This window comes from Pelophylax lessonae (assembly GCF_965119305.1).
Source record: "Pelophylax lessonae genome assembly, chromosome: 5".
In the NCBI taxonomy this organism is placed as follows: domain Eukaryota; kingdom Metazoa; phylum Chordata; class Amphibia; order Anura; family Ranidae; genus Pelophylax; species Pelophylax lessonae.
The window spans coordinates 122,158,420-122,178,581 of NC_138772.1; the positions used below are offsets into that span (position 1 = coordinate 122,158,420).

Genomic DNA, 20,162 nt, shown 5'->3' on the forward strand with positions numbered 1-20,162 from the left:
AAGGACACCTCAGAGGTAAGTGTATTTAGCACACTACACTTACCTCTCGCTGTCCTTTCCAGAGATATTTCCTGGAGTCCTTATTTATTAGCAATACATTTTATTTATTGCAACAATATATATATATTAATACTAACTTGAATGGTTTCTGTAAGCTTTCAGTGTAAATCTTCTCGAATGTTGTCTCCCTTGTTAATGATACAACAGTTCGAATATTATCCACAGCTTCAGTTGCAATCTGTTGGTTTATGTATAAGGAAAATAAACACAATAAAACAAGGACTAAATGCATTATTCCATTAATATACATTTTTATTATAATACACACTGAAGTTCCAGATGCAGAATATGGTTAACATTTGTCCTTGTTTGCTGGTAACAATCCCCATTCTAAGGAGTCTGTCCCTGAAAAACAAGCTTTCCCCAGTTGTCCCTGGCAACCCCCCGTGGTGTAGTGCAGGGGTGTCACTGGCACTAAGCACTCATCTTTTATGCCGTGCTGCAGTGCCATGGGCTCTACAGTTATCAAGTTCTTCAGACCTCAGACACAGCATCTTTACAGAGCTGAGGAAGGCGCCCCCTAGCTCCTGTTTGCTCTAATGTCTAGACACATGGTACTGCTGGACATCTTTTGATGTCAAAGAGAAGTAAGCATGAAGTGTCTCATCTGCTGCATTAAGTTTCCTTGTCTGACCACTGCGTCTACAGTCCTTAATGCTGCCAAAAATGAATTGTGTCCTCAATGCTGAGAAATACAGGCAGATACTTATCCGACATGCCATACCATCAGGGAGGTGTGTGATTGGCCCTGAATGTATTCTGAAGCAGGAGGACAAGGACCCCAAACATATAGCCAATGTCATTAAGAACTATCTTCAATGTAAAGAACAACAAGGAGTCCTGCAAGTGATGGTTTGGCCCCCATAGAGCCCTGATCTCAACATCATTAAGTCTGTCTGGGATTGCATGAAGAGACAGAAGGATTTGAGGCCGCCGTCATCCACAGAAGATCTGTGGTTAGTTCTCCAAGAAGTTTGGAACAACCTATCCGTGAAATTCTTTCAAAAACTGTGTGCAAATGTACCTAGCAGAATTTATGTTGTTATCAAGGCAAAGGGCGGTCACACCAGATATTGATTTGATAATACTTAAAGTCTGGCCTGTTAGTGTGCCCTGAGGACCGGAGTGGAGAAACATTCCCATAGACACACTCCTAAACCTCGTGGACAGCCTTCCCAGAAGAGTTGAAGCTGTTATAGCTGCAAAGGGTGGGTCAACTCTATATTGAACCCTATGGACTAAGACTGGAATGCCATTAAAGTTCATTAGCGTGTAAAGGCAGGCGTCCCACTACTTTTGACAATATAATGTATGTATATACAGTAAAGAAGTATAAAAATGTAAAGATTTGGTACAGTTATAATTAAAAACAAAAAACTGTACCTTCCCAGCCTGCTGAAGCTCCTTTTTATCTCGATTTGCAAATCCAGTTAAAGCTCTGGTCTCCAGTAGTCCAGTGGTCACAAGAATGGGAGTCATTGCGATGATCAGCAGAGTCATCTCCCAACCAAAAACAAAAGCAATTATGATGGATAGACCCATACTACCCAAATTCTGTGCAACTAAGCCAAGCCTGGATCCTGTTGCCTTAATCAAGAATGAATAAACAGAAAAATATAGAAGCTCAATAAAGAACGCAAGAAATGCATGAATACTGACATGACTATTGCCAAAATTCTGAGACAATGATCGTATGACTGTATAATTGGGAATACTATGCATTCACTGCAATGCTAGATATCACTAGCAACAGGTTTTCTATATTTCTCCATTAGGTACTACACATTTCCAAGACTTTGGTTGCAGTTCACATCAATGTGCTGAATGGCTGTGTGCCCATAAAATAGACATTTTGTATATTTGCACGGGTGCATCACACAGTAAAGAAATAGAAGTATAAAAAAAAGGTAGAATAGGGAGTGCAACATGTGTTCAAAAAGGCATAGTAGTGCAACACAATTAAAAAAATAAGACAGTGTTTCATTACGCTGACTCTAAGGCTACGTTCACATGTAGGTGTTTTGGGACGTTTTTCACCTCTAAGGATCAGCTCAAAATGCCCAACAAGACAAATCTGAGTGTTCCGACGCCTTGAGCAAAACGCAGATGCTTCAAAAAGTACATGAGCTTCTTTTTGGGCAGATTACAAGCGTTTTTGTTAGATGTCAATGCCTTCCTCCGAAAACCTGCAAAAACGCCTGTAAAACGCTTGTAAAAACGCCTATAAAAAAACGCCTGAAAAGTGCCTATAAAATTGCAACGCCTAGATGTGAACGTAGCCTAATCCATGCGCTATAATGTTAACGGGCCCTTAAACAAATGTGATGTCTGTTACTGAAGAGAAGAATGAATGTGTTCATCAACCAAGCAGTTTATGGCAAGGTTCACACATAACCACTGAGGTATGGTGCGTTAAAGCGTGTATGTTTTTTTCACAAGTTTAAGTGCACTGCCTTGAGCAGCCCATTTAAAATGAAAGGACTTACATGTACCTCAGCAACCCACAAATTGGACCTGTGCCCTTTTTGGCAACCTATGTTATTGTGTCCCCTTGCATTGCACTGCTATGCTATGGAGTGTTGGGGTGGCATTAAGAATGAATGGCACCACATCGCAAGTAATGCACTTCCCATTACGGTAAAGTGCACTGGAACGTGTATGTTTCTACAATGCAATATAGTGAACAAGGCCAGGAAAACTGCAATTTACAAGGGAATTCATCCCAGAGCTTAGTAAATGTGAAGTTTCACTTTGCAAGGAAAATTTAAAAAAAAAAATGAATTCTTGCTTGCACATGATTGGATGAAGGCAGTCAACAGAACCTCACCTCCTTCACTAAGTTCCAGGGCCCTTACCCATACAAAGTGAACAGTCTATTTGCCTTTAGCAAATTTACCCATTTGCCTATAGTTAGCAGAACAAACACAAAATAAAATAATAATAATAGTTACGGTTTGGATTTGTGAAGCCTCCATAGCAAGTCTGGTTGTCAGAGCTCCAGTGCTATTTTTCTTATCATCAAACCATGCAATATCCTGTTTTACAAATAAAATATGTCATGGATTGTACAACTGTTTATTTTTACAATGATATACACACAAACAGACGGATTCAAGCTGAAATGTTACTAACCTGCCTTAACATTGCTTTAAATGCCATGTGTCTCAGCCTCATAGTTAAAACTTCACCTGATCTTCCAAACATGAAGCCCTAATGTGTAATAAAACATTTTGGTTCATTATTGAGAAGGCTTCAATATCAATAGCGATCAACACGAAACTAAAGGAATGTTGGAACCTTGAAATTTTCAATCGTTAAATATCATAAAGAAGCTGTTGCTTCCATACACTGCACTGATGATGGCCAACGCATCTAAAACAGCTGCATGCAGGTCCGAATAAACAGCTTTATTACATTAGGCTTTATCTGTGCTATACAGTCAGCATTAAGAAATACTGTGCATGGTTCTGCCCATTGTCCTGAAATGAGGAATAAATTAATTCTTATATTTTTGGGATGTGATAGAATAAGATCTGTAAAAACCTTCTGTTCTAAGGAGCCTCTACTGTGTACATTATCACTGAAAGGAATTCTTGTGTGACATGAAAAGAATGGTCTGGTAGATCAAAATAAATATAACAACTAATGACACAGTGACAACTACAAATACATAAGATGGAATAAACCATAGGCCTCTTTCACATGGGCGTTCCGTATGTCCGTATATCACCCCATCCGTTTGCGGGTGATATACGGACATAATGCATGTCAATGGGATTGCGGATGTCAGCGAATGACCATCAGCTGACATCCGATTTGCGTCCTTTCAGTTCTGTTCCGTTTTTTGGTACGGAACAGAACCCTATTTTTCTTCCGTTTAAAAAACGAAAAGGACACAAAATCAGATGTCAGCGGTGTCATCCGCAATCCCCATAGACATACATTATGTCCGTATATCATCCGCAAACGGATGGGATGATATGCGGACATACGGACCGGATGACTCCGTGCCCGTAAAAAAAAAAGTGACTGAACGGACGACAAAAACGGAGCGCCCGTGTGAAAGAAGCCTTAAAGTTAAATTGTCTTGACAGCAAATGCAGATGTGAGGAGCATGACTGCTGTTTGCTCAGCTAATAGTTATAGTATTGTCATGTTTGTGTCTAGCAAGAAAATAATAGTCATGGAAAATGCTTCAAAAATACAATACTAACCATACAGGCAGCTACATGTAATTACTGAATTGTGAACTCGTATTCTTTTTTATCTAAGATATGCCATATTTTATGGATTCCTATAGGAACTGAACATTAGATTTCTAAATAGCAGGTCCTGCTGTTCTAGTGGTGCTTAGCTCTAAAGCCCCGTACACACGAGTCGAAATTCGGCCGGGAATTTTCGTCCGACGACCGATCTGCCGATTTTCGGCTTGTTAGTATGGTGCTTCCGACAACCGACTCCGACTTTTCAGACGAAAAAATTCTGGTGTGCAGGCTATATAATTTTTGTCCTCCGTCAAAACACGTCCGATTTTCGTGCAGTCAGTACAGATTTCGACAGGGAAAAATCTTATGAGCAAGACTGGGCATGCTCAGAGAAGAAAGAACACAAAGAAAGCAAACCAACACATGACATCACTTCTGAAGTAGAATTCTGTCGTGCGGGAAAATTCGTGTGCAGTCTAGAGCACATTCCAACCAACAAAACACCACTCTGGACAAAAGACAGACGACCGGTCGGCGGAAATTCGTTGCATGTGTATGAGGCTTAACCCTCAAGGCCATTCTGCAGTAAATGATTTTCTCATTACCATGTAGGGGCTCAGGATCATTAACTGCTTTAAAAAAAAAAATAAATGCACATTTTTTTTTTGCAGGTTCAAAAAGGTGCATTTGTTACTTTTTAAAACAAAATATTGGACTTTCGATCAATAGTTCGCGGGTGCAATTTCAGACTCCTGCACAGCCTTCCCTCCAGCTTTCAGCTCATACCTCTGTTCAGGCTGTCCGCTTGCAAGCTGGAGGGAGTGTGAATGGACTATGAGCATTCTGATCAGCATAAGAAGATTCATGAACCCTTATGGCATTTACACGCGATCCGAAGATCGGTCGGAAAATACCGCTTTCTAAGCGATTGTATGATAATCTTTTGAGAGCCGATCACAACAGTTTATCCGATATTATCTGATCAGGCAAGCACGAAAAATTGTTCTTTTACGATACCATATCGTACGGTTTTCGTTTAATCAGCATTTGAAAATACAGTAAAACCTTGGATTGCGAGCATAATTCGTTCTGGAAACATGCTTGTAATCCAAAGCACTCTTATATCAAAGCGAATTTTCCCATAAGAAATAATGGAAACTCAGATGATTCGTTCCACAACCATTTATTCATAAGTCTTTCAGTTTATAGTCTATATACAAAGATTATATCAATGTGATAGGTTGTGTAATCATAAAATGTCCATCCACAATATGCAGCCTTCCCAAGGGGATTAGAAGGAAAGTCCAGCAGAGCTACAGAGTATAAAAGAGGAGAGAGGCGCCTCTAAGTGTAGCAGTATGGGGAAATTTAATGAAGGTACAACATTTAGCAACTCACATGGTTGATGATTAAAGAGGCACATCTAAGTATGCAGGCATGCGGGGTAAAGCTGTCCACATCGATCATCTTCTGAACCACTGGCTCTCAACGATGTCAGTCTGCAATTGTGATTGGGAAGACTACCCTGCAGTAGAGTGATCTGAAAGCGAGAATTTGAATCCCTCGTGGAGCGCAGCATGGAAGGGTGTGATGAAGATGGCAGTGCGGAGGATGGTCTATGTGGACAGTTTTACCCCGGATGCCTGCATACTTAGATGTGCCTGTTTTAATCATCAACCATGTGCTAAATGTTGAACCTTCATTAAATGTAACAATATTGCTACACTTAGAGGTGCCTCTCTTCTCTTTTATACCCAGTTGTGACATGACGCTACTTGTATATCAAGACATCGCTTGTATATCAAGTCAAAATTTATTTTAAAAATTTGCTTGTCTTGCAAAGCGCTCTCAAACCAAGTTACTCTCAAACCAAGGTTTTACTGTACAATACAAATACACTACAACACATTACATCACATTTTTCATAACTTTAGTAAACTCTTCACTTCTGATATGCGACTAGCAAGCAAAGAAAAACAGACGATCTGTTGCCCGATTTTCAGATTGTGTGTGCGGGTCATAAGAGACCGCATGAGAGATTAGAAGCCAATCAGTGTGGTTCCTGATTTTCTTATCACCATGACAATAGATCATTGTGATTACATTTAGGCTAGAAAAATGTGTTTACAATTGTATTTCTCCATCCTGCAGATGGCACTGTGCCTCTATTTCCCTCTGCACTCACTGTACACACAAAAAGAAGTACAGTGTTAGAAGTCACACCGTGTGTAAACAAAGGAAATTAATTAATTTGAAAATGTTTAATTAAAAGGTGTTTTGTGTAAAACAACCAAAAGTACATTTACTTTTTTTTTTTTGGTAGATTTGTCACCTTATAACAAAACTCATCAGTGGAGTACTTATTAAACAGTGCACCAAAAAAAAAACCCTTTCATGCCCATATAAAACTGTGAACAAATTATTTAGGGAGGCAGATTAGGCATATCATTATTGGAAAGTTAACCATATTAAATCTGCTAAATTTAGTCTGGGCATCTTGGTCTCAATGACCCCTGGTCATGAAGGAGTTAAAGTAAATTTTTTAAATTTACATTTAACATTTACATTTGCATCAAATCAAATGTGAGGACTTCCAATTGAAGACTGACTGACTTTCATGCTAACCCTCTTGCTGCAATTGCTTCAAATTAAGGATTTCTGACTTTCAGAAGCATGCTTGTTTCAGGTCAGTGGCTCAGAAAGAATTAAAGACAGAGGGGTCAGCATATAATGACAGAAGAAGTGACAATTTGCCTTTGCAGGAAAATACTGTTTTTTCTGGCTTATAAGACTACTTTTGAACCTCAAAAAAATTCCCCAAAAATGGGGAGTCGTCTTATATGCCGAGTATAATATCTCCAAGGTAACCTCAGTATAAGTATTACCGGTAGATGTAATCTCTCAAGACACTGGCTGTGTGGGAATCCTGTACCGGTATACCGTATGTACCGTAGCTTCGGCTACATACAGTGTACAATGCCAATCAGGGAGAGCGATGTATTCTATTATTGAATGCAAAGCTTGCTCGGATTGGCGGAGTAACATCAGCCCGCCTCTCTGACTCTGCCAATCCGAGCAGGCTTTGCATTCAATAATAGAATACATCGCTCACTGTGATTGGCTCAGCACGGTATACTGTATGTAGCCGAAGCTACGGTACATACGGTATACCGGTACAGGATTCCCGCACAGCCAGCGTCTTGAGATTACATCTACTGGTAATACTTAGGGTACCTTGGAGATATTATGAGAGATTAAATGTATTACAGTACTAGGGTACCTTGGAGATCTATGAGAACTCTGATGTTTTTCAATGGTGTTGCCTTGCTTCGGAAGGGGGGTAGTCTTATACGGCGAGTATAGCCCAAAACCTATGTTTTAACTTGAAAATGAAGGGGGTCGTCTTATACGCCCAGTCATTTTATATGCCGGAAAATATTGCAGCCTGTATTAATTCAACATAACTGTATGTATATAGCAGCTGTATTAATTCAACATAACAGTGCTACATGAAAATCAGCATCTTACCTGCAAGAAGTTAGTGACAAAGGCTGCAAATCCAATGATTAAAAAGGCGATGCAGTACAAATCGGACTCTTGTTTTATCATATCAGGATCATTAATCCCAAAGAGCTATTAAAACAGGAAATTACATTTATTTATAAGGTAAGTTTAGACAGAGCCACATATATTTGTGTGCATTCAGAGGAGAATAATGGCAAAACCAAACAGTGCTATTGCAATGGAACCTCCCTAAATACTTACAGCTATAATTTTGGCAAAAAAAATACAAAACAAGGGATGAGCACTTCCGTTGATTAATGACGCCAATGTCCCAACCAAAATGTAAGGCCACTCTGATTGGTTTAATTTCAAAAGCTTTAAAAACGAAACATTTCGAGGCTCTTTCTAAAAATAAACACAAGGATGTTACTATATATTCCATTTTTTGTTAATTTAAGACACAGTGCAGCAAATATAGGGAGAAAAACCATAGTGTTTGGTGTTAATCAGCATATCCAGGCAACACCTGAAGCCTATAAAAATTACATTTTCCTTAAAATGTACTGTGTGTAAAGCCAAAACTTTATCTTTTAGTTTTATATAAAGTAGGTAAAGATTAAAATCTTTATTACGTTGTTTTTTTTTTCTGTTTGTGTCCAGCTGTGGAGATTCCCATTCACTTCCTGTCTAGGAGCAACAGGAAATGAGAGGAAATCTCTCCAAAGTGAACAGAATTCCGATTTTAGGAAGTTATCACAGAACAAGTTTTGCCATTCTTCATCACCTCTTGTTCCTATGACAACTCAGATTTTTGGATTTCCCATTTTCATTGGTGTCAATGGTTACCAACAGAGACCATATACAGTTGGAGTGGGAATACAGACAACAAAAAAACTTGACAAGGGGTCCAAACCCTCACCACTATATCCAAGGTTTATCTGAGTTCTGTATAATCCCCAGCAGAATACACACTTTTATGCAGTCAGTGAGAAGGGGTGTAGGAGCGTACATTTTGAATCCAATGCTGTGTAACTTCTATTCTCTCTGGTTGTGGCGCTACTGTTTTTTTGTTTGGTTACATTATGCTTTCTGTGTATAAAAGACAGCAAGGAGTGCACTACAACTTTATCGGAACAAAAAAAAAATACTTAAAGCATAAGTACTCTCCCACTCCAATGCATCTTTTCATCTAGACCAGGGGTCTTCAAACTACGGCCCTCCAGCTGTTGCGGAACTACACATCCCATGAGGCATTGTAAAACTTTGACATTCACAGACATGACTGGGCATGATGGGAATTGTAGTTCCTGAACAACTGGAGGGCCATAGTTTGAAGACCCCTGATCTAGACCATTATATATATATATATATATATATATAATCACATTTTTGTAAATATTTTATTATATCTTTTCATGTGACAACACTTAATAAATGACACTATGCTACAATATATAGTAATCGCATATTACTTACTTTTTTAAAAACTTTAAAAAATCGTTTCACTAGGGGTAAGGCAGCGCCATCTTAGGTATTGTTTTCCGAGTCCATATTAGATTGTATTTCCGCCTTTCATGTAGCCCTTGCTGTACTGTTGACCAAGCCTCATTTTCGATCTAACGTTCCTATGGCAACCCTGCAGAGCCGCTCATAGCTGAATTGTTTTTCTTAACAGTATTTAGTTGTGCCGATCTTGTAATGTTTGCCAGTGTTAGGGCTCTTTCACACGGACGTTCCGTATGTCCATATATCACCCCATCCGTTTGCGGGTGATATACGGACATAATGCTTGTCAATGGGATTGCGGATGTCAGCGGATGACCATCCGCTGACATCCGATTTGTGTCCTTTCAGTTCTGTTCCATTTTTGGAACGGAACAGAACCCTTTTTTCCTCCATTAAAAAAACGGAACTGAAGCAAAATCGGATGTCAGCGGTGTCATCCGCTGACATCCGCAATCCCCATAGACTAACATTATGTCCGTATATCATCCGCAAACGGATGGGATGATATGCGGACATACGGACACGGGTGACACTTGCAAAAGACACTTTCTGTAATTTACAACCCTGCGGTGTAAACCTGAGCATCAGACTGCATACTGCAGTGGAGATCAGCTGCAGCATACAGCAGACTTTATAACACTTAGGCCTCTTTCACTCTTTCAAAAGTGCCGCAGCGGACAAAAAAAACCGAGCGGCCGTGTGAAAGAGGCCTAAGTGTTATAAAGTCTGCTGTATGCTGCAGCTGATCTCCACTGCAGTATGCAGTCTGATGCTCAGGTTTACACCGCAGGGTTGTAAATTACAGAACCGGCATCCTGTCAATGGACAGACGGCACACAGAGCGTGCCGTAAATCACAAGAGAAATGTGCATGCGCCAGTGACATCATTTTAAAGAACAGAACGGATTACAACACTGAGCTAGTAAGGAGACATCTACAAGCAGTGATTATTAGGGATTTCTCCTCTAACAGGAATTAAGATGACAGCAGCAAAAAAGAAAATAAAAAAAAAAAGGATTTTTTTAAGGTGATAAGATACTAAACTAGATACCTGAGTAGAATTTGAATTTTTGAGCCTGATTTTAATGTTACTTTAACCACTTGCCGACCGCCCCACGCAGACTACTGCGGCAGGGCGGCTCGGCTGTGCATAATTACGTAGATCTACGCGATTATGTGCACGCGGTCTCGCCGGCGAGACTGCGCTCCCGCTGTGATTAGACACAGCGTGAGTCAGACCGCGGGAGGAGCGGGCTCGATCGCCGCTGGCCTCCCGCGATCTTCAGAGACACTGACAGGAGAGCCGCCTGCCTATGTAAACAAAGCAGGCAGCTCTTCTGTCAGACAGGCAGAGAGAGATCGTGTGTTTCAGCTTAGCTGAAACACTGATCTCTCTTTGCCTGTTACAGAGCTCCACAGTTAGCAAGCACAAGTAGGCATACAATTAACCCCTTGATCATCCCCAGTATTAACCCCTTTCCAATCAGTGTCATTTATACAGTAACAGTGCATATTATTTAGCACTGATTACTGTATTAATGTCACTGGTCCCCGAAAGGGGCAAAAATGTCAGTTAGAGGTCCAATCTATCCGCTGCAATGTCGCAGTCTCGCTAAAAATTGCTGATTGCCGCCATTACTATTAAAAAAATAAAATAAAAAAAAATAAAAAGTCCAAAAATCTATCCCGTATTTTGTAAACGCTATAACTTTTGCTCAAACCAATTAAAATACACTTTTTGGTTTTTTCTTTTACCAAAAATATGTAGCTGACCTCCTTATGACAGTGCTAGCTGCCTTTCTGACTTACTGATCTTACTGTTTTGGCAGAATCCTGACTGCTTATAAAATAAATTTGGGGTGCACCTGCGCTACGGATTGTGTATTAAAACACAAATAATTAACTAATTAAAACTTAATTAAAAGGGGACCAGATGGTTATGCTGCCTCCAACTTACCACAAGGGTAAAAAATATATTGGGGGTCGGGGTGTGTTGGTTTGGGGCGCTACCACCTTGCACTACACAATATGTAAATAAATAGAGTCTGTGGTCCCAAAAAAGTGCACTGTGCTCACTTGGTAGCGGAAGAGTGCAAAAGTTATATTATAACGTATAAGGTGCTGCGTGCTGTATATAATACTGAAATGTGCAATAGGTGCAGAAAGATGTTACATTCAACAGTGCGCTTTGCTGATTGGATTGTACCGTCTGTGTATCAATCGTTAGATGCAGATTGTGTTGTGACCTACTGAACACTGGTCAGTGAAAAGGGCCAGAGTGCAAATGAGTGAATAAACAATAAATTTTAAAACTTTTTATTGTGACATCCCCTTGCGGGGGAACTTACATCCGTGATCACTAAAACAATCTTAGTAAAATAAAGTGGTGAGTGAGTTGTGCCTATATAGCGCGTGCTGGGAGTGAGAGTGCTAATAAAGCACTTACCAGAGGCTCTCCCTTACTCCACAGCCAGCCTGGTTGATCGTTTCTCCCCTTTGATGCCTGCAGGGCTCCTTAGATTGCGTTTTGATCGTTCACAGATATTGTTGCAAAAGCATCTAGGGAGTCAGTGTACAAAAACCAAAGAGGCTTCCATTGCGTAGTATAGTAGTATATCGGGGGAAAAAATTGTGTTAACTCACTGTTAGGAAGTTCACCGTCAGCTTGTTTGGTGTGTTCCTGGCGTTCGGCCGTGCGGTGCTTCCGCGTTCCACCAGCCAGAACCACCTAACCGGAAGTGACGTATGACGCTGTGTTGCCGCTCTACGCGTTTCGTCACTGCGACGTCATCTGGGGGCGGTGCCGTACTACGTACTCCCAGACTTTATATAGGCCTTCGTATCCTTTATATATTCCCCCGATATACTACTATACTATGCAATGGAAGCCTCTTTGGTTTTTGTACACTGACTTCCTAGATGCTTTTTCAACAATATCTGTGAATGATCAAACGCAATCTAAGGAGCCCTGCAGGCATCAAAGGGGAGAAACGATCAACCAGGCTGGCTGTGGAGTAAGGGAGAGCCTCTGGTAAGTGCTTTACCTCCGGTATTAGCACTTTCACTCCCAGCACGCGCTATATGGGCACAACTCACTCACCACTTTATTTTACTAAGATTGTTTTAGTGATCACGGATGTAAGTTCCCCCGCAAGGGGATGTCACAATAAAAAGTTTTAAAATTTATTGTTTATTCACTCATTTGCACTCTGGCACTTTTCACTGACCAGTGTTCAGTAGGTCACAACACAATCTGCATCTAACGATTGATACACAGACGGTACAATCCAATCAGCAAAGCGCACTGTTGAAAGTAACATCTTTCTGCACCTATTGCACATTTCAGTATCATATACAGCACGCAGCACCTTATACGTTATAATATAACTTTTGCACTCTTCCGCTACCAAGTGAGCACAGTGCACTTTTTTGGGACCGCAGACACTATTTATTTACATATTGTGTAGTGCAAGTTGGTAGCGCCCCAAACCAACACACCCGACCCCCAATAATCCTGACTGCACCCACTGGGTACTTGTTACTGGTCATGGACTTAGAAGGTGCTAAAGATGGACCTATGCATTTCTGTCAGGAAGGGTTTCCTTAAAAGCATCAGTGTAAAACCAAACCTCATCGGCTTCATTTTCATCCTCTTTTTTTTCCTCTGTGATGTTATTCGGAGCTGTGGCTTTGTGCTTTGGAGACTTTGTGACTGAGGGTGTTCCAGGTGTTTCCTCATTATTTGTTTCTTCTTTATCATTTACCTCCTCCACTTGTATAAACTGGAAAATAAAATAAGTGCAGTCATTTCTTCTAAATCATGTGGTGAGTTTTTATCAACTATTAAATAGATATACAGGTATATTTATGTCTATCCCTTTTTTTTTTTTTTTAAATAAGCTTACGTTTTTTCTTTTAACCACTTACAGACCACCTCCTGCAGTTTTACGCCGGTACTTTGACGTTAAATGCCGGGGTTATGGCAGCAGATAGCTCCCATAACCCCGGTATTTTTTTAAAGGCGGGTGGTCCGCTTTAACATAAGGGTCGACCCAGCGGCGGATTTGCCGCAGGATCACCCTTAAGGTGCGGTGGAAGAGGTGCCCCCTTGGCCAAATCCGGTCTGCTGTCCCTCAGGCAGGAAGTAGAGTGAGGGCAAGATGACCCTCACTTGACTCTATGGCCTTGGAGGACTGGAGTGACATCATATGTCGTTTCCTAGCAATGGATTTAAAGAGCCCATTTTCATGAAAAAGTGTAGATGTGAGATCTGAGGTCTTTTTGACCCCAAATCTAACATTAAAGAGGTCCTATCATGCTTATTTATATTATAAAGGATGTTTACATTCCTTGAATTAGGAATAAAAGTGTTTAAAACTTTTTTTTTTTTAAACAGTGTAAAAAAATAAAATAAAATAAATAGGCAAAAAAAAAATTTAAAATCGCCCCCATCTCCTTTAGCTCACACGCAGAAGCGAACGCATTTGCAGGTCGCGCCCACATATGTAAACTGTGTTCAAACCACACGTGAGGTATCGCCGCGATCGTTAGAGTGAGAGCAATAATTTGAGCCCTAGACCTTCTCTATAGCTCTTAACTGGTAACCTGTAGACATTTTTAAAGTGTCGCCCATGGGGATTTTTAAGTACCAATGTTTGTCGCCATTCCACGAGTGTGCGCAATTTTGAAGCATATGTTGGGTATCTATTTACTTGGCATAACATTATCTTTCACAATATAGAAAAAATGTGGCTAATATTACTGTTTTCCTATTTTTTTTATTCAAAAAATTGTATTTTTCCCCAAATTGCGTTTGTAAGACAGCTGCGCAAATACAGTGTGATAAAAATGTTTGCAACTATTTATTCTCTAGGGTCTATGCTAAATATATATATATATATATATATATCATGTTTGGGGATTCTAAGTAATTTTCTAGCAAAAAAAAAAAAAACTTATTTAAACTTGTAAACAACAAGTGTCAGAAAAAGGCCCGGTCCAGAAGTGGTTAAAGTACACCTGTCACCCATAGGAAAAGAGGGGACTACTTTGTATTTTGTTGGCTGAAATTATGGGAATTACAAATCATAGAAAGCCAATCTACCTAAAAGGCACCTGTCCTGAAACAGGTGTACTTGCGTGAGGTCAATGATTCAGAAAGTATTTAGGCCAAAGCAACAGCATGACAAACAGGGATCTACCAGCATCAAAGGATGTGGTTTGCAATTGCTTTAAAGCCCAACTGAACTTCCAGTTTAAATCAGGTAAATACATTCCAGGTGAATTTACAAAAACTGGAACAGACAGAATCTACCGAAGCGGTGCAGAGTGACCAATCAGCTTATAGCTCCAGATTCCTGCAGCTTCTATATTGGTAACACTCCCTAATTGTGTTCAAAATGTTATAGCTTGTTTTATTTACAAAGAAGCCACAGCCTGAGTAGAAAAGCCTGTCCCCTGCCAGCATACTGCAAGAAAGTTTCTTGCTCTCTGCATGGAAGCAGGGTTCTCTCTACAGAGGTCGGATACGCCCCCTGCCGAGCTAGAGCTCTCAAAGTTGCATAGGTATACAGTTGTGTCCAAAAGTTTGCATACCCTGGCACAAATCCTGGTGTGCCAGGGTATGCAAACTTTTGAGCACAACTGTATAAATTTGCAACTTTGGTGAAAACCTGGTGAAATGTTGGTATTGATATTAAAAATATGACTGATCATGGCAAAAGCTGTCTTTTATTTAACCACTTCCTTACTGCGCTATAGCCAAAAGATGGCTACAGCACGTCTCTGTTGTTCCAGGAGGGCACCCATTGATGTCCTCCCCTTAACCACGCCTCTCGCGCGCCTCCTGGCAAATCGTGGTAAACGGCCAATCACAGCTGATCATAGTGTAAACAGACTTGCCGGGTATCGGCAGTACTTTCCTCACAGCTTCACAGCTGTCACAGCAGAAGGAGAGAAGGGCTGGTAACCGGCAATCCTGACAGTGGATATTTACAAAGATAATAAGGGACCTGATCATCAGTGCCCCGTTATAAGTGCAACCCCATCAGTGCCCATCAATGCTGCTCATCAGTGTCGCCTATCAGTGCCCACCGGTGCAGCCTATCAGTGCCTATTAGAACCGCATATCAGTGCAGCCTCATCAGTGCCCTTCAGTGCAGCCTATCAGTGCCCATTAGTGCAGCCTATTAGTGCACATCAGTGAAGGAGAAACATTTTATAACAGAAACTAAAGTTTTTTTGTTTTTTTTTTCAAAATGTTCTGCCTTTTTTTGTTTGTTTAGCAAAAAAAAAAAACAAACTCAGTGCTCATTAAATACCATCAAAAGAAAGCTCTATCTGTCCCAAATAAATGATAAAAATGTCATATGAGTACAGTGTTGCGTGACCACGCAATTGTCATTCAAAGTGCGACAGCACTAAAAGCTAAAAATTGGCCTGGTCAGGGAGGGGGTATAAGTGTCTAGTAAGCAAGTAGTTAAAGTGGATGTAAACCCTCACATATACCCAGTGAAGTGAACAGCCTCAGGTGATACACAGAGATGAACCATATCTCCCTAGTTTTACATGCATATTTGCTGTCTTCAGCTTTATATATTCTTTAAAAAGTGCACATTGTGTTAGAAATTTTCTCTTCCTTTTCAGCACTGGGAGTGTTTTGGTTTTGGGATTACACTGTGTGTGAGCTGATTAGAGGAAAGGCACAAACCCGCCATTCCACATAGGCAGAAGAACGAAGGAATGTGCTGTGAATAGACCAGCACTCTGCTAATCTATAAAACCACCCACCCCGACACAAACTTCAGCCTGGATTTATCTCAGGTTGACGGAGAATTTGTCAAAAGTTATCATTCTGATAACAGAAGAATGGAGCAGGAGAAAGCCACTGGACTTAGGGCTTTGGAGAGAGATAAGAAAACACTGCAGGTATATGTGCCTAGGTCGAATTTCATGAATCAGGTTTACATCCACTTTAAGGATATTGAATATATGAAGCCATTTATTATCACATACTGTAGTTGTTTGGCTCCTTTTTAAATCATAATGATAACAGAAATCTCCCAAATGGCTCCTATCAAAAGTTTACATCCCCTGGAATGTTTGGCCTTGGTACAGACACACAAAGTGACACACACAGCTAATTGTAATTAAAGGTTAATTTCCCACATCTTTGGCTTTCTTAATTGCAATTAGTGTCTGTGTATAAATAGTCTAGATACTGAGCCATGGGGAGCAGAAAAGAACTGTCAAAAGACCTGCGTAACAAGATAATGAAACTTTCTAAAGATGGAAAAGGATTTAAAACGATATTCAAAGCCTTGAATATGCCAGTCAGTACTGTTCAATCACTTATTAAGAAGTGAAAAAACCAGGGATCTCTTGATAACATGACAAAGTCAGGTAGACCAAGAAAGATTTCAGCCACAACGGTTGGAAGAATTGTTCAGGATACAAAGAAAAACCCTCAGGAAATCTCAAGAGGAATACAGGCTGCTCTACAAAAAGACAAGTGTGGTTGTTTCAAGAGCACAATACCACGATACTTTAACAAAAAAGAGCTAAGTGATCGAGTTGCCAGAAAGAAGCCATTACTGTGCCAATGCCACAAAAAAAGTACCACTACAATATGCTGACAACACCTTGACATGGCTCACAGCTTCTGGCACACTGTAATCTGGAGTGACGGGACCAAAATAGAGCTTTATGGTCACAACCATAAGCACTATGTATGGAGAGGGGTCAACAAGGTCTATAATGACAAGAATACCATCTCCATTGTGAAGCTTGGTGGTGGCTCATTGATGTTTTGGGGGTGCATGAGTTCTAAAGGCATGGGGAATCTTGTGAAAATTGATGGCAAGATGAATGCAGCATGTTATCAGAAAATACTGGTAGACAATATGCATTCTTCTGCACAAAAGCTGTGCATGGGACACTCTTGGACTTTCCAGCACGACAATGACCCTAAGCACAAGGCAAAGTTGACCCTCCAGTTGTTACAGCAGAAAAAGGTGACGGTTCTGGAGTGGCCATCACAATCTCCTGACCTTAATATCATTGAGCCACTCTGGGGAGATCTTAAACATGTGGTTCATGCAAAACGACCAAAGACATTTCATGACATAGAGGTATTTTGCGAAGATAAATAGGCAGCTATACCACCTGCAAGAATTTGGAGCCACATAGACAACTATTACAAAAGACTGTACGCTGTCATTGGGGCAATACACAAGGGCAATACACAGTATTAAAAACTAAGGGTATGAAGACTTTTGAACAAGGGTCATTTCATTTGTTTACTTGTTGCCATGTTTTGGTTTATGATAGTGCCATTCTGTTATGACCTACAGTTGAATATGAATCTCATAAGAAATAAATAATTGGATTTTTGTCTTACCGTAAAATAATTTTCTCTGATGTTCATTGACGGACACAGCGCCAGAATCTTCTTGACCAATGGGTTACGCTGCCCCTACAGGAGTAGGACACTATGCAGGAAAAAGCAAGCCTATGGGACCATCCCAGGGGGTGTTCTCCCACTTCCTGCTATAGGCATTCTGTTTTTTTCTGCCTAGTCAGGACTAAGTACCTAGTACCTTGCTGGGATCTCTGGTCCTAGCATTTTTTCTTTTTAAACAGATTTTTTTCCTCTTTTATTATTTTCTGTTCCTGTGAGAACTACAATCAACTGCTGGACTGGGCGACGGACTGGATATTCTAGATCCTTATGGTCTCCTCAGTCCGGCTAGCGAGCGCGACCCAATCCCACCTCCGCGCTAGGTTGGCTGCGACATAGCCCCACTGGACAGGGGCTACCATACTTCCACAGTATGGTAAGTAGTGTCCCCCCTCTCCTCCTTGCCGGTTTTTGGATGGACGTGGGGCTCTCACTGGGACAGTGGGACCCCCAGGTTCCCCTCTTTCACTCCAGCCCCTCCAGGGTCACCGTGGGTCTTCTGTACCCCCTCACACCCCGCCCTCCCCTCCCTGGAGGTTGTGAGCTGACTTTTGCCATATTCCCTGAATGGTGGGCTTTTTTTGGGGCTGCTGCTGACTGGTTTCTCTGGGCCCACACTGGGGGGTCCTTCGTCACCCTTGGGCAGGGGGGTCCTAAACGCTCCCGGCTGTTGTGTTGGGCTGGGGGGGCAAATGGCTTCACATCCACGGGTCCGTGCCGCACGCGGCCAGACTGCCTCCCCTTGGATGGGATCTGTGCAGCTGGGCCTCCACCAAAATTTAGGCCGTGGCCTACTAGGCCATGCGGCCAGTTTGGTGCCTTTAATTCAGGGGTGGGCGCTGTGGGGGTGGTCACCTTTGTTTGATGACAGCATGCCGCCATTTTGCGTAGGTGCCCTTTAGCGCTGCGGGCCCTCTGGGTACCTTGCCTGCGCGTCGGTCGTTCCTTCCTCAGGTTGCCTTGCATTCCCTTGATGTGGTTTGACAATTCAGGCTGTACCTGGCGGCAACCGAGTCGTTAAGGAAATCAGACATACTTTTTGTCTTTACGGATGGACCTCGCAAAGGGTTCCCTGCCTCTGCCGTGACCATTTCCAGATGGATCAGCCAGATGGTAGTTCAGGCCTATTTGATCAAGGGTCAGGTTCCTCCTTTCACTGTTAAACATAACACAAAACAGGCAGGTGAGGGTCACCGACTGCGATCCCACAAGGGGACACCGCCCCAGGGCCCAGGAATGGACCACCTACTGGACCCCGCGGAAAAAGGGGGCTGTCCTCTGAGCCCCTCCATAGAGGCCCGCAATAAAATAAAGGGGGCCGGCTGCTGTGACGCGGATGCGCAGGCAAGGTACCCAGAGGGCCCGCAGGGCTAAAGGGCACCTACGCAAAATGGCGGCATGCTGTCGTCAAACAAAGGTGACCACCCCCACAGTGCCCCCCCCCGCATGGAAGTCGCCAAGCTGGCTGCATGGCCAAGTAGGCCGCAGGGTGTGGCCTAAATTTTGGTGCAGGCCCAGCTGCACAGATCCCATCCAAGGGGAGGCGGTCTAGCCACGTGCGGCACGGACCCGTGGAAGTGAAGCCATCCATCCCCTCCAGCCCAAAACAACAGCCTGGAGCCTTAGGACCCCCCTGCCCAGGTCACTAACCCCCCAGGGTGATGAAGGACCTTGTGGTACACCCTGGTGTGCGCCCAGAGAAACCGGTCAGCAGCAGCCCCAAAGGAAGCCCCCCATTCTTGGCAAAAGTCAGCTCAGGACCTCCAGGGAGTGGGAGCGGGGGGTGAGGGGGTATAGAAGACCCAGGGTGACCCTGGAGTTGCTGGGGAGAAGGAGGGGAACCTGGGGGTTCCACCGTCCCAGGGAGGGGCCCATGTCCACCCAAAAAATGGCAAGGGGGAAATAGGGGGCACTACTTACCATACCGTGGAACCAGGTGGGCACCACTCCAGGTAGACCACCGCACCATCAGAATGGGGGTGCTGCGGGCCAGAGGCATGCTGCCACTCAGGCTGTGACCAGGTCATGTGCATCCTCGTGAGACATTTAAAACACAGGCCAGCCCCCGTCCAGTAGGGCTATGTCCCAGCCGATCTAGAGCGGAGGTGAGGTTGGGTTACGCTCGCTGACCGGACTGAGGAGACTATAAGGATCTAGAATGTCCAGTCCGTCGCCCAGTCCAGCAGTTGATTGTAGATCTCACAGGAACAGAAAATAATAAAAGAGGAAAAAAATCAGTTTAAAAAGGAAAGAATGCTAGGACCAGAGATCCCAGCAAGGAACTAGGTCTTTACTCCTGACTAGGCTGAAAAAAACTGAATGCCTATAGCAGGAAGTGGGAGTATACTCCCTGGGACGGTTCCATAGGCGTGGTGAAGCTTTTTTCTGTCTAGTGTCCTACTCCTGTAGGGGGCAGCATAAACCAATGG

The 20,162-nt window shown here is 42.3% G+C and overlaps 1 protein-coding gene across 3 annotated transcripts in view; it reads right to left on the reverse strand.

Annotated features, from left to right (window-relative positions):
* The window catches only part of LOC309555492 (ATP-binding cassette sub-family B member 5-like), a 301,162-nt gene that overhangs the window by 213,563 nt on the left and 67,437 nt on the right, over window positions 1-20,162 (reverse strand). For all 3 annotated transcript variants that reach the window (XR_014225273.1, XM_082257527.1, XM_082257528.1), the window contains exons 15-21: window positions 12,905-13,057; window positions 8,031-8,174; window positions 7,794-7,898; window positions 3,193-3,270; window positions 3,012-3,095; window positions 1,444-1,647; window positions 138-238 (exon numbers count right to left, since the gene is read on the reverse strand). Coding sequence is in view for 2 of the 3 variants with exons in the window: in XM_082257527.1 (XP_082113653.1) it covers window positions 138-238; window positions 1,444-1,647; window positions 3,012-3,095; window positions 3,193-3,270; window positions 7,794-7,898; window positions 8,031-8,174; window positions 12,905-13,057 (869 nt within the window). In the remaining variant the exon portion in view is untranslated. The remainder of the gene's footprint in view (window positions 1-137; window positions 239-1,443; window positions 1,648-3,011; window positions 3,096-3,192; window positions 3,271-7,793; window positions 7,899-8,030; window positions 8,175-12,904; window positions 13,058-20,162) is intronic.